The 14,937-nt window shown below is 40.4% G+C and overlaps 1 protein-coding gene across 4 annotated transcripts in view; it reads left to right on the top strand.

Moving 5' to 3' along the window:
* SLAIN1 (SLAIN motif family member 1) overlaps nucleotides 1–14,937 on the top strand; it is a 48,277-nt gene that overhangs the window by 25,765 nt on the left and 7,575 nt on the right. For 2 of the 4 annotated variants that reach the window (XM_040991263.1, XM_040991264.1), the window contains 3 exons: nucleotides 5,525–5,674; nucleotides 7,929–8,270; nucleotides 13,084–13,239. In XM_040991263.1, coding sequence (XP_040847197.1) covers nucleotides 5,525–5,674; nucleotides 7,929–8,270; nucleotides 13,084–13,239 — 648 coding nt within the window. Of the gene's footprint in view, nucleotides 1–4,372; nucleotides 4,831–5,524; nucleotides 5,675–7,928; nucleotides 8,271–13,083; nucleotides 13,240–14,937 lie in introns of those variants that run through there. The other 2 variants (XM_040991262.1, XM_040991265.1) reach the window with 2 other exon arrangements.

Genomic DNA, 14,937 nt, shown 5'->3' with positions numbered 1-14,937 from the left:
TTCCTTAGAGTAAAACCTTGTCTTTACTTGGATTCGCATGTGCTTCTTCATGTTACTTTACTCGGGATTGGTTTTCCTGCTCACATGGCCTGCCCTCTTCAGAACTGGAATGAATAACAGAGATTAATCACTGTATTTTACTCCTCTCACTGTGGCACCTAGTACTGTACAGCTACAACACTAGCTTCATGTTCCAGATAGAGAAATGAAGTTAAAAAGGCAGCTATGCCATAGGTGTCAGGTACATTTTCCTGGATGATTGTGGAGCAGAAAAATGGTCTCTATCCTGTGTATCATAGAAAGATGAAACAATAGAGGAAAGTAGACACTAAACCATGAGTTAAATACTAACTAGTTACTAAAATACATGGTGAGAAGAAGCTGGGAAGACGTTTGTACCCAGCATATGTTATGGTACTGCTTTATTGCTGAGCTTTTTTCTTTGTAATGTGGTCCTGATCTTTTGAGGACTATCACTAATGCTTTGATTAGCTCTTTTTCCCCTTTGTGTGAATTAAGTCATGTGGCTTTCTTACATTTGAATTTTGATTATGTGCAGAGTTGGAAACAACAAAACTTTGAATATTTCATTTATACATTATCAGAAGAGGCGAAGATGATCAAAGGATGGAGGAACGACATTGTGGCAACTTTTCCTGGTGAAGAGAATCACTTTCAGAGTGGAAAGTTAAAGCTAGTTCACAGGGTGACACAGATACACAAAATGACCCACTGAGATTTTCCATGTGCTGGGTCACTTCCCCCAGGGCTGCAGTGGCTAGGGTTGGTCCAGTCTGAAATTGGGATCCCAGCCCAACTAGTTCTCCCGTGTGGGCTGCAAGGCCTGACTACTTAGGCCATCTCCTGCTCTTGCTAGGCGTGTTGGGTAGCAGGCAGAGCTGTTGCAACTCTACTTGGTGCTGGATCACAATTGATAGCCTACCCTACTTTACCAAAAGAGTGGGCTCTGTAGAGTTTATTTCTTAAACCTATCCTGTCACTACTTCTTTTTCTTTCTTTTTTTTTTTTCAAGTTGGAAAGGCAGATTTATGGAGAGACAGATCTTCCACTTGCTGGTTCACTTCTCAGATTGCCACAGTGGCTGGAACTGAGCAGAATTGGATCTGCAGCCAGGAGCCAGGATCTTCCTCCAGGTCTCCCATGTGGGTGTAGGTCCCAAGGCTTTGGGCCGTCCTCCGCTGTCCTCTCAGCTTGTAAGCAGGGAGCCAGATTGTAGGTGGAGCAGGTGGGACTAGAACCGATACCAATATTGGTTGTTAGTGCTCATTGTACCCCCCATCACCTATGGTCTAGTGATTTTCTTGGTGTTATCACTGGAATATTTATCAAATCTAGGACTTTTTTGCATTTTGTTTTAATATTAAGCACATAAGTATACTTATTTTCTAAGTGATTTATTTTTAAATTTTTCAAAAACTTATTCCATGATGCAGTTCTATAGGCTCTGGGATTTTCCTTCCTCCCTTCCCAAAACCCCACTTTCTCCACTAATGTCACCCCTGTCATAACAATAGTATAGTCCTTCAAAATTAGTCATAAGTCCATCATTCTGCTATTTAAGTGTATCCTGTCAATGTAGGCATAGACATTGGCAAAGAGTCCAGCATCCTATCATCAAGATACATTCAGTGGTTTCACTGGAGGTCCATCTTTGATTTGGAAGTAGAGATGCATACTGCATTGTATGTTCACATCTGTATGTGATAGTCTCTACTATACAGTTACTATATAACTCCATAAGTGCCAGAAGCCATAAGACAAAATCAACAGGGAGAAAAACAGAAAGTTTACAACAGCATGATGTTAAATAACATGATATTGTATGGCCAATATGTCACTAAATAAATGAAAATCAAAGACCTTCCTGAAGCAAACGATGTTACTGTATGACCTATGGGTCAGTGAGGAAATGATTAAGAAAAACAAAAAATCTTTTTGAATGAAAATATAAACAAAATGTCAAACCCCTTGAGATGTAGCAGAAGCAGTATTAAAGGGCTGTTGATCTCATATTGCATGAAGGTTGCCTTATACCAGAGAGAACATATGAGAGTTGTTCTTTAAAAGACAAAGGCCATTGGAACTGAAATCGGGAGGGATGCAACTTGGGTAGTGATGTTCAGAACAGGCTTGTTGAGGGACCATGCCCATAGCTGGCAGTAAGGTGGCAAGGGTCTGTGCAGAGCGCGTCAAAAGTGTTCTGGGAGGTGGTGTGGCTTCTGGAACGTGAGAAAGAAAACCTTGCCGAGTGTGATTCATTTAATTGGTGCCTCATTGTGTTTGGGTCTAGTGCTTTGCTGTTCTAGGGATTGGAGTTAAATGAAAAAACAGTCTGTGTCTAAGATGGCCTTTTTCCATAGATGGGACTTTGGAATAGGAGTATAAGAAATCTTTTTTTTTTTTAAATATACAAAAAGATGTCACCTATCTTCTCTTTTGGTAAAAGTCTGTTTTTTCTGGAATTGTTTTGGTCATCCTTTGAGTCTGTCAAATAATTTCACATCCTTACATGAAAAATTACCTTTTTTAGAGAAATGAAATTAACAACAAATTTTGCCTTTTAGTAAGTTGATTTCATTTTGTTTTGTCTTTTACAAAAAAAAAAAAATTGCTCTCCGCTACAGTGTTTCAGCTACCTAGTGAAGAATAACTGGGATGCGATGGTTTCCGCTCCTCCCCCGACTCCCTCCTCCGCAACCTCTGTGGCCCAAAGGGCATCATTGTTTTGTTAGCTTGCCTGTACAATAATTCTCCTCCCTCTGCTTCCAAGCTCCAATGCCAAAGAACAATGTCGAACATTCTCTCTCGCAATAGATGCTAACTGTGTTCTTAGTTGAGCGCTCGCTGTTATAGCCACTGTGACTGCGCCATTGTGCCGGGAGGCTGGGCCACAGCAGTGACTGTACGCAGTGATGAATGCCGTTGACTAGTGAGGCTTTGTCGCCTGCATCTGTGGGTAGAACACACAGTTGCTGTTATTTGCCTGGCAAGTGATCAAACTGCCATAAAATAGCATCATCTGTGGAGCAAGTTAGCCATCACAAAGGCCGATTGACCTTTTGAAATAAAGGAATAGAATTTTTAATGAAAAGCTCCAGAAAGATAGGCAGTGAAGATCTAAGAACAGTTACCTCGTGTGGATGCACATTAACCCTGTTTGCTGGGGAGAGCTGTGCAACCAGAGCAAACCACCTATGGGATAAGTGACGTGTACAGCTGTTGTCAACGGGGAACTGGGCTTTATGGCAATGTCCCCTTTACAGAACCTGTGGACTCCCCAAGAGATACTGTTGGGAATGCAGTTTCATTGTTTAATTCTTTCACTTACAAAAGGAAAGGCTATCTTAATATGTAATTGTGGAATGCAGATTGGTAATTATCTTAAATTCTTGTTGAAGTAAAAGGAAACAGTTTGCTTTAAAAAATAACATTGATATTTTGCAAGGATTTTTAAGAATCCTGCCTTGGAGTTTATTATTTTGTTGACTATTCATGTCCCATTACCCATTTTGAAGCACTTACGCACAGGTTCAGTGTTCATTAGCATTGTTCATTGAAAGTAATTTGGGGAATGCTTTCCAAAGCAGCCTTTTAAAAACACTTGTTTCTTCAAGTTTTGTCAGATTTCTAACATGCAAAGTTACGACTTGAAGTTTAATGTATTTTACATTTAACAAACCTGTTTTCTGTTGTCCAGATTGCATTTCTGAAAAGTGGCTTTGGAGTAACTCAAACGTATTCTGAGAAGGACGTAAATAATGTTGCTGTGGCTTACTCAGATTTTCATGATTGGGGGTTTTTTTGTGATCAGAACGCAGATATTGAGGGGATGGTAGTTTTGATCTATTATTTAGGACAGGTCAAGCTTCTAAGAATTAGGTCATATGCTCATTGTAGACAACAGTTCTTTTATTGTCAAGATAATGTTAAAGTAACAACAAGTGAGTAGCTCTATTGTTGAAAGCTATGTAAATAATGTGCATTCAATGTAGACAATTTGCAAATATTAGAAAAAAATGTGAGATTACCAGTAGCCTGTGTTTCTGCTATCTAATGCCTACCATGGTATGAAAACTTTTCTGTTATTTTGTAGATTATTTTTCCATAAACCTTGTTTAACCTTGAGGTCATTCGGAAATGCAAGAGTCATTTTAGGTTTCTCCCATAATCCAAGGTCAAGTTTCCATAAAACATTTTTGAACAAAATCTGATAGTGCATTGGAAACAGAAAAATGTGGGACGATGAATAGTCAATATTAACATTCCTCACAATTTCTAGACGGTGTCATTTCCTTAGTTTTTCAAGGAAAAAGACACTAACCTTTTGTTATTACAAAACAAATCTTTTTCCAGAAATAGAAAACATTCCTAAACTATTTAAAATAAATTTTCATCTTTATACTGGCTTTAGTCAAAGTGTGATTAATTTACTTTCTCTTGTAATGAGTTCACTTTTTCTTACTGGATGCACAAATAAGAACCTGGGTCACAAAAAGTCTTTGATTTGCTTTTCTGCTCTAGAGAAATGGAAGAGCACTAGCACATTCTAATGACGAGTTGCTTTGTTGTTTGTTTTCCCCCATCACTTCCTTTGTCCTTCTGTGGAGTGTGCACCTGCTTTTGTGTAGCTAACTGCTGCTGTTTTCTGCTCTGTGACAGCGAGCCGATGGCGGAGTCTCTTCTCCTCAACTGCCTCACTGCCCTTTCCTTATAGTCCTGTTGCAAGACTCAGCCCTTATAGCAATGGCATTAATACTCCCAGCTTCTCTAAAACCTCCAATAAAGCAATACTAACACCTGAGAGAACAGGTAATCTTTCAACTTCTTCACTGGTTGCTTGCTTTGTATTTCAGTTGCTCAACCCAGCTTAACTATCCAACACTTGATGAAAAGCTTCAGAGTAATTCCAGTGGTGATTCCAGTGGTAATTCTGACTCACTCTGCAGGTCTCCTGGGATTATACTGTGATCTTAATGACGAGGACTTTGTATATGTTCTCTGCATGTACATATGCCTCTTATGTAAGAGTTAGAATGGGCTGAATTAAACTTTCAGTGATAACTCAGTTTGTATGTCTGATTTTTTATGTATACATCTTAGGTATGTCTGGTTATTAACTGGAAGCACATGGATCTGTATTGTATGATGCCTTTACAGATCTACCTCTTTGGATAGGATACAGATTTGGGCATAAGTAAAAGTTTCCATTGTGACAAAAAACACATAACAGAGATTTATCTTAATGAATTTTTCTGGTGTGCAGGAATTTTTTTTAACTGTTAACATTGAATTTGAAGAGACAGTGGACACATTGTTTTGTGGATAGGAATCACCAGCATGTGAAGATGTGCTTTTAGTTACCATCATAGGGTGCTGAGTTGGTTTTTTGTGACAATGCTAACACAGGAAACGTTGCCTATTGTTTGTATATATGAACATAAATGGTAAAGCCTTTGTACGTATTGGCTGTTTCAGCTAAGTAGTGTGTTCCTTTGTGTTCCAGGTTACACTTCCAGAGGCTCCCCTCTCAGTCCCCAGTCATCCATTGACAGTGAGCTGAGCACTTCAGAATTGGAGGATGACTCCATCTCCATGGGCTACAAATTACAGGACCTCACTGATGTTCAGATCATGGCTCGACTCCAAGAAGAAAGTATGTTTTCCTTAATAACCTTGAAAAGTGAGCCTTTCGTTTGAAATGCAGTGTGTGTAGGGAGAGGCTCTGCCATTTCTCCTTGGATAACAGGCAAACAGTGTGATGCTGTCTCATCCCACCTTGTATGTGGATAGGTATATGCATCTCTTGCTTTCATGGCACTCACAGTGTTAGGGTGTTCACTGATCACAATGCTTTGTATTTAGACCTTACTGGTATGGTCACCAAGGAGACAGGTTGACACTTTTATAAAGGGCTGTACGTGGGACTTCCATTTGGTCGATTAAACTGCACCCTTGAGCATTAGCTCTAGAGCATTGGAAGCTGGGGTTCACACCAAAACCCATCTGGGTATTTTCTTAGCAACTGTAATATCCTCAAACAAAAATTAGCTTAGATGTGCTTCAGCAGGTCAGTTGTTAAACTTAAACCACTCATCAGCAGAAAGGACTAATTTGTTGACACACAAGAAGTTTTGGGAATCATGGAACATCTCCAGGACATCGTGATGAGTGAAAGTGATCACAAGAGACTGAGCTGTGTTCAGTTGCTTTTATGTAACAATTTGAAATGACCAGATTTTAGAATTGGAGGACAAATTAGTGGCTGGGAGTTGGGGTCTCACCAGGGAGAAGGTGGGTGACATGGTTATCAGAGGGCACCACAAGAGATTTTTGTGGTTTGGAACTGTTCGGTGCTATGACTAGGAGATTGCAAGCTTGCAGGTAATAAGACTATGAAAAGCTGAATGCCAACACATGTGAGTGTAAGAGGGAAAAACCAGAATAAGAAGGGTGGATTGTGGTGCCTTCAGTACTCTGATAACCATGTTACTCAGAAATTTTACACAATATTATCATGGAGGAAACTGTTCAAAGTACACAGTATTATTTCTTCTTAAAAATGCATTTGAGAGGCAGAAGGAGCCGTGCGTGTGCACCTGCACACATACAGAGATGAACAGAGGCTGAGTGAGCTCCCATCTGCTACATCATTCCCCTAATGGCTACCATAGCTGGGACCAAAGCCGAGACTGGGATGGCAAAACGGTCCAGGTCTGTCATGTGACTGGCAAGAATCCAAGTACTTGAGACGTGGAGGTTGCCTCCTAAGGTCTGAGTTGGCAAGAAGCTGGAGTCAGGAGACAGGAATCAAACCTGGGCCTTCTGCCCTGAGATGTGGTCGTGTGCTCTACAGTGTGTTCACAGAAGTTTATCTAAAACTACATGGATATTCTTCTGAGTGTAAGTAATTATGGAAATATAAATTCTTCAAAATGGATAGTTTATGCCTGATTGTGCAATTTCAACAGGTAAACTGGAGTTATGCTACCTTAAGATTATTAATTGCATATAAAGGAGAAATATAAAGTTCATAGAACTGGGATAAGCTTGTTTGGGAGTTATTTTTTCAAGTCAGTGTTAGTGGAAACAGCCAAGTATCATGCGAATGTTATTTTCTGCTTCAGGACTTAGTCAAGGTTATGATGAGAAATGTTCTAATGTTTCTGAAAGATTTAATAGGATACATTTTGAAGGGGAAAGCAATTATCTTACAACTGTATTTTGTAACAATAAATTTATGTGCTCCTTATAAAAATATAGCAAGAGACTAGTTGTCAGTTTCAGAAGTTAAGTAGTTAGCAATTGACTACTTGAAGAAAATTTTAGTATTACCAGTATGTCAAATAGCAAGGCATTAGAAGTTTGAATCTTTTTAGATTATTTTTAGGTGACCTCAAAGTACTGACACACTAAGACATCAGTATTTTTTGAGAGAGGTAGTGCTAGTAACAAAAAAGATCAAGTTAGAGTCTGTCTGCACCTTAGCTTTCAGATTTTCTCTTTGAGAGTTGGCGGTGGAGAGTGGATCGACTCCATGTGGACAGATTCCTGTGGTTACTGTAGTTCTTCCTCCTAGAAAACGAAGCGCAATGGTGGTGGTGGTGCTTTTTCCTAAGCTCCCTCCCTCAGTGTTTCCAGATGTGACTAGGGTTCAATGGAGGGAGTTGGTTGTTACTGACAGATAAGCTAGAGTAAGTATATTTAATCGTCACTGGAATTGGGCACAATCTTTTTGTAAACAGAATTGCCTAATATTAGGTGCCTATTCGATAGATAAATTATAACGAAAGGAACAAGACAATCATGCAGTGACTTGTGGGGTGCACATCTTATCACATATTTCATTACAGTTTGATAGTTAAATTGAACCGTCCGGTAAAATCAAGCTATCTGCTGTTGCCTGCTAGGTCTCAGGCAGGATTATGCTTCCACTTCGGCCTCTGTGTCCAGACATAGTTCCAGCGTGTCGCTGAGTTCAGGAAAAAAAGGGACATGTAGTGATCAGGAGTATGACCGCTACAGTCTGGAGGACGAGGAAGAATTCGATCATCTGCCTCCACCTCAGCCTCGTCTTCCAAGATGTTCACCTTTCCAAAGAGGAATTCCTCACTCACAGACTTTCTCCAGCATCCGGGAGTGCAGGAGGAGCCCCAGCTCCCAGTATTTTCCTTCAAGCAATTACCAGCAACAACAGTATTACTCACCCCAAGCCCAAACTCCAGACCAGCAACCAAATAGGACCAATGGAGGTAGGTTGAATACCCCTGTGAGTGTCTGGTGTGCAGGGATGTTTTTACATGTGGGCAGACATGGCTTTAAGAGCAGTGTAAATATTTGCTAGGCGTTCTCCAGGTTTGCTAAGTTCATTCGCAAGACCTCAAGTGTTTAGTCTACATCTCTGGTTGACCCGCTTCTGACTACATGTTGGAGATTTATATATTCTTAACTTCTAGGAAAGTCCCATGATTTAACTAAATAGAAAACATTTACTAGCCTTTCAAAGAGAAGTTTCTCAAGTCCCTAAGCTTTGGTTTATTTAGCTGCAAAATGTGGACAGGATGATATCTATAGCTTAGAAAACGGATATAATTTTACATCAAAATGTCTCTTATCTTCTCCCAACCCGAGTTTACATGAATGGAGTGGATATGCTGAACAAAACTTGGCCACACCCCAACCCTGTCCTTTTTCTGCTAAAAACGTATGTTTTAGATTTTCTGACTTCTGTTTGTTGCCACAGAATGTCACTGGACCAGAAACGTAAGACTTGAACTTTGAAGTATTTTATCAAGTATTTTTCTTCATTATGGCAATAATACAGGCAGGAGAAAAAAACCTCATTGTTCTGTTTTAAAATAATTGAAAATAAGCTAGACATGTGTCCGTATATTAACTCCATACATTGCAGGCAACTTGCTTCTGTTTGAGAGATATTTCATCATTACCATTGGTATTTTCTGAGACTCACATGAAAAGGAACATATTTAGAATAATTTACAGAATTTTTTGTCAACCTTCTCTAAACTCTCCAGGACGAGGCTGGGTTTGTTGGTGCTTAGATGGAGCTGTTGGGTGCTTTGCTTCTAAAGCTTTCCTCTGTATTGTGTGGAGAGAGTCTTGTTTCCTTTTTTTTTTATGAACAAATGCATTTAAATTATTTCTTTGGTCTATTCCTCTAAGCACATGTTGCATCTCAGGCCTTGAAATGTGTTGATTTCTTATCACCACAGAAAGTAATTGTTAGTTTTGCTTCCTTGACCTTGAAGTGTATGCATTTCTTAATACATTTCAAGTAGTGTAACAGAAAGTTTCTTTTTTAGGTGGTCGGTGTCAACAATTGCAGTTTAGCTTTCAAAAGGATAGTGTCCTAAATGTTTCTACCTGCGAAAGTTTATTTTTCAGAGTGGATTTCAGGATTAAAAATTTGTGAAGTGGACCTGGTACTTAAACATGTACACAGTTGGTTTGGGAGCCCGATGCTGTTCAGTGGCGGTTTAGGGAGGCGCGGGTGTCCCTGGAGACTGTGGACCTTGACTGCTTCGCGGTTTGGTGGAAATTTTTGAGACAGTCTTGAGAGAGCTGGAAGATCTTTTATGGTTGACAGTATTGTAATTCTACAGCTTTTCTACCTTTTTAAAGAAGACTTGTTTTTATTGGAAAGGCAGATATACAGAGAGGAGAGGGGGCAGAGAGGAAGATCTTCAGTCTGATGATCTATTCCCCATGCAGCCACAAAGGGTGGAGCTGAGTCTATGCGAAGCCGGGAGCTTGGAGTCACTTCCGGGACTCCCACATGGATTCAGATTCCTAAGGTTTTGGGCTGTCCTTGACTGCTTTCCCAGGCCACAAGCAGGGAGCTGGTTGGGAAGTAGGACTGCCGGCATTTGAACTGGAGCCCATATGGGATCCCACTGCATGCAAAGTGAGGATTTTAGTTGCTAGGCTATCATGCTGGGCCCTTTTCTGTCTTTTTGTTAAAGATTTAGTTATTGATTTGTTATTGGAACTGCAGATTCACAAAGACAAGGGGTGACAGAAAGATCTTCCGTTCTTCTGGTTTATTTCCTGAATGGCTGAAATGGCCAGAGATGAGATGATCTGATCTAATCTAATCTGAAGCCAGGAGCCAGGACCTTCTTCCAGGTCTCCTGTGTGGGTGCAGGGTTCCAAGGCTTTGAACCATCTTCTGTTTTCCCAGGCCACAAACAGGGAGCTGGATGGGGAGCGGAACATCTAGGAGGACACAGACCATTGCCAATATATTAGCTATGGTGTCTTGATAAGGCTAAACTTTCTTATCTGAGGAATTTTCGCATGAGATTAGATGACACCTGTAATTCATTATAAAGTATTTTACAGTAGAGAAAATGTGTTTTAGGGGAGGAATTGAGAGATCACAGAAGAAACAAGATTGCCAATGTCTTGATTGTTGAAACTTGAGGTTATGTTGTTGTTTAAAATTTTCCATTAAAAGTAAAATTTTTGATTATTAAACCTGTGTAAGCTGACCCACTTGCACTGTCTGATGTTGGCTTTTGTCTCTATTATTCATTGCCAGTTCTCTTCAGTTAGGCACAAAGCAGGTGATGGTGTTGTGTTCCCTGTGAACTAATGCATGTGACCGCTGAGGGCTGTGCTCTGCCCCTTCAGATGTGCTGGCCAGGTGTGCCCTGCTCATTCCTTTGTGGGCACTGGCTTTGCTGACTTCTCACCAAGCGCCCATGCTCGCCCTGTGCTCCTACCAGCCCCACCACACATTTGATATATAACCTTGATCTTGCTACTCTGGTGGGAGAGCCTTTGCAAGGGATGTTTTTCCCTTAGTGCCTCAATTTAGATTCTTCTTAAACATGCTACAGCAAGTCAGGATGAGTTAATTTGGCCAAAAATACGTTTTCCATAGTCATGCTTTGGGATCTTTTGTTATACTATGTAAGCATACATATTATACTTGTTTATTTCTGTCCTTCTCCTAGACCTCTCCAGAGGAGTGTCAATTACCAGACAGGGCTGCAATTAATGGACTAAGTAACAGATAATTACAGAAGCTGGAGAAGGGGTGAAGTGAGGATGAATTTGATTTATCCCTTGAGTGTATTCTAAAGTATTATTCAAGGATGTAATTCTGTCCCTGATTTTATTCAAAAGAAAATGAGCACAGTTTGAATATCCTCATCTCCGTAGTTTAGTGTTCTGGGGTATATATTAATCAAAAGAAACATTTTCTAGATTCGGAGAAGTTGAAGAAACTATTAGATAATACAATGATTTGTGATTCTGTGGCTCTTTCAAAATCCTGCTATCTTTCGAAAATGTTCTTTTAATCTTTAATTTCTTTTATTTGAGAAATCGTAAGCTTAATCCAAAATTTAATTTGAATTTAATTTTTTTCCCTTTGGGGGTCAATAATAGAAAGAGAAGATTTAGAAAAATAGGTTATACTATGAGTGTAATACTGTCTGTCTCATATATTGTAAGATGTCTAATATTTAATGTTGTGTGTGTGTATATATATACATATGACACAATAGGTACACACACTGTCCTATTCCCAGCATCGTAGTATGTACGTGGGAAGTTGTTACTGTTCTTGGATACTTTCCAAAGTTTGGGGAAGGGTCTCGGAGCGGAAGACCCATGGTGCTGGTAGGTACAAGGAGGTGCTTCATGCGGGGGGCGGGCAGCTCGGTGGCAGGAGTGGAGCAGTAGCAGGGGGTAGGCGAGGGCCATGGCTTACTTGGGTCATGCTTGGGAGTTGGGCTTTCAAGTGAAGGTAAAAGAGAGAGCAGTGAACATGGAAGGGATTGAAGACAGAGGGAGAGCTCGTCCTCTGGGAAGAGTGGAACAGACTGTATGATGGAATGGACAGGCTGGTTAAAAGGATCTTGTGAGAATATGATCAATAATGGGGGCTGAAGTAGGTGGTAGCGGAAACTGTATTAGATGCTTATAAGGCGGAATGGACAGTACTTAGTCTATTGTGAAAAAGACAGGTAAGTCTTGAGAGATTTTCTGGACTTCTGGGATAGATGCTGTGGAAGTACAATGGCATGGAGGTACCAAACGAAATCTAGTTTTATACTTGACCAAGTTTTGCCTTAATATTTGTATGTGACCTTTGTTTACTGAGCTTGAGTGACCTGTTGTAAGAGCTTTAATATGAAGAAGGGTGTGTTAATAAAGCAAGGATATCTTGTAGAGTTTCAATTTTGCTGTTGCATTCGGATCGATGTATGGCTCTCTGCTGCCCCCTCGTGACAGACGTCACACATAGCCAGGAGAAAGGAAAGCATTCCTTCAATTTCCAAGTCCTTTTACAAGTCTCCAAATATTCTGTGATGTATTGACTTCCCAGAAGTTAATGTGATTATGTTGTTATGGTAAGTGGATATCTCAAGCTACCTCAGGTTGGAATTCTATTCCGTTTTGATAGACTAGCAGAAGATTTAGTAAGTACTGCTTTTGATTCTTCCAGGATTTTTTTCTTATAAGCATGCAACTTAATTGCTTGTGTGTAAAGAACTTGGTGGCTATAAACATTTCTAGTATTTTTAAGATAACATGTAAGTGAGTTGTGGGTAGTTTTTCTCTTGGTAGAGAGTATTCTTTAGGAACATTCTTTTTGGTAGAATCTTTCTCTTTGGGGAATGGGGTTCCACATATTTCATTTTTCAATAAAATATGATTTTTGATGTTTAAAAAGTAATTAATTTGGAATAAAATTTGCAGTGTCTAAAAGATTTATTTGAAGCTCAGTTACAGAGAGACAGAGATCTTCCGTCTGCCAATTCACTGCCCAGATGGCTGCTACGACCAGGACTGGGCTTGGCTGGAAGCGGGAGCTTCATCCAGCCCTCCCATGTTGGCGGCAGGGCTCAAGTACTTGGGCCATCTTCCACTGCGTTTCTTGGCCTGGAAGCAGGAACCCGGAGCAGAAGCGGAGCAGATGGCGCACTGAACCTGTACCCATTTAGGAAGCCAGCATTGCGGTGTCGGCTTTTCCTGACGTACCACAACACGGGCCTTGTGATTTTTAACTTTGTGAAATTGTTTGCTCTTCAGATAAGCTGCGAAGAAGTATGCCTAATCTGGCCCGGATGCCAAGTACAACAGCCATTAGCAGCAACGTCAGTTCCCCAGTTACTGTGCGCAATAGTCAGAGTTTTGACTCAAGCTTACACGGAGCTGGAAATGGAATTTCAAGAATACAGTCGTGTAGTAAGTATAGAGATTTCTAACTTTTTTTTAAAGATTTATTTTTATTATTTTTTTATTGGAAAGGCGGATATACAGAGAGGAGAGACAGAGAGGAAGATCTTCCATCCAATGATTCACTCCCCAAGTGAGCGCAATGACCGGTGCTATGCCGATCCAAAGCCAGGAGCCTCTTCCGGGTCTCCCACGCGGGTGCAGGGTCCCAAAGCTTTGGGCCGTCCTCGACTGCTTTCCCGGGCCACAGGCAGGGAGCTGGAAAGGAAGCAGGGCTGCCGGGATAGAACCTGTGCCCATATGGGATCCCGGGCGTGCAAGGCGAGGACCTTAACCACTGCGCCACTGCGCTGGGCCCGAGATTTCTAACTTTGAAACTTTGGTTTGGTTGTAACATCTTCAGGAAGACACCTTAGTATGCCCTTTCTTTTTTATTTGTGCGCTCAACAACGCATGTCTCCTTGTTTTGCGACTCCCTGTGGGTGGAGCCAGGATTAGGTGTTCTGTTCTCAGGTTGTCTAAACACAGAGAGCACCTGAATGGATGCTATGAAGTTTTTCCTTAGGATCTGACCTGTTACTCATTTGAGTTGACCGATGTACACACCCAGGAGCAATATGAACTTACTGATAGTGTGGAACTGAGAGGATCACTAAGTTTACATGAGGCAGCCAGGGCAGTGGGCAAAATCTATCAAGGAAATTTTTCTAAAGGAATTGATATAATTTTAAATTTGAGTTCCAAAAATCAATGGTATAAGTTTACCATAGGAGCAAAACTAATTTGACAGTTGCAAATATGATAATGATTTTTAATTTTAGGAGTCTCTTAGTGTACATTAATGGCACATTCCAAGTGTCAGAAAAGTGTCTCCCACGAATAGAATAGAATGACAAAGAACAGCCAGCTTTGATTAAAATGATCAAACGTGGTTTGGTGGGATAAGGAACCAATTTGAAGAAACTTAGTCTGGTCAAAACTGGAACAATTTGAGTGATTTATCAATAATTACAATAGCGAAATGTAACTGATAGATTTTGTCCTTAACGAATAACCAGCCACGGAGAAGAAGAAAAAAATAACTTTCCGATAGATTTCCAATTACTACTTGAAAAAAAAATAAAAGAATAGGGAAAAAATCATTATTTGTATTTAAAACCTAGTAGAGAAAATCTCAGAAGAATGTCAATGAATACCAGCAAAGGGGCAGTCTGGTGTTTTGTTTGAAGTCTTAGGATTCTGTTCTCATTGACTGGTGTTTCTGGGCAGTGTCAGCCCGTCTCTGTGCGTGTCCTGAGTTGACACCATGAGGAGTGCTAGTGCCGAGCCGTTTGACTTTCTGAAGAAATGAAAGCAAGGAGCAGGTTGGGAAGCAGCGTGGTTGAGGCGGAGGAGCACAGCTGTAGTCAGATGCCTGAGTTTGGGTCTCTTCTGAATCTCTCTCTGATTCTTGATGTTTCATTTGTACAGTTGGGATGAAGCCAGTTAGTTGTAACTGGTCGTTCTCATCTGTTTTGTAAAGCCAAAGGCAGTCATTTATTTTTGTGTGAGGAAGATAACAGAACTCTATTCCTGCTTAACTGTTTCATTTCAAAGGATATTCATTAGAATTTTACAGAATTAGTTGCAGTTCTATGGAACTCTTAATAATGTTAAACTTTCTAGTGTGTTAGTATGGAATGGTCCTTCATTGATGTGTAGGTCTCT

This window comes from Ochotona curzoniae, unplaced genomic scaffold (genome assembly GCF_017591425.1).
Source record: "Ochotona curzoniae isolate NIBS_2020 unplaced genomic scaffold, NIBS_Ocur_1.0 contig_64, whole genome shotgun sequence".
Lineage (NCBI taxonomy): Eukaryota > Metazoa > Chordata > Mammalia > Lagomorpha > Ochotonidae > Ochotona > Ochotona curzoniae.
This window is presented reverse-complemented; position numbering and strand designations above follow the sequence as displayed.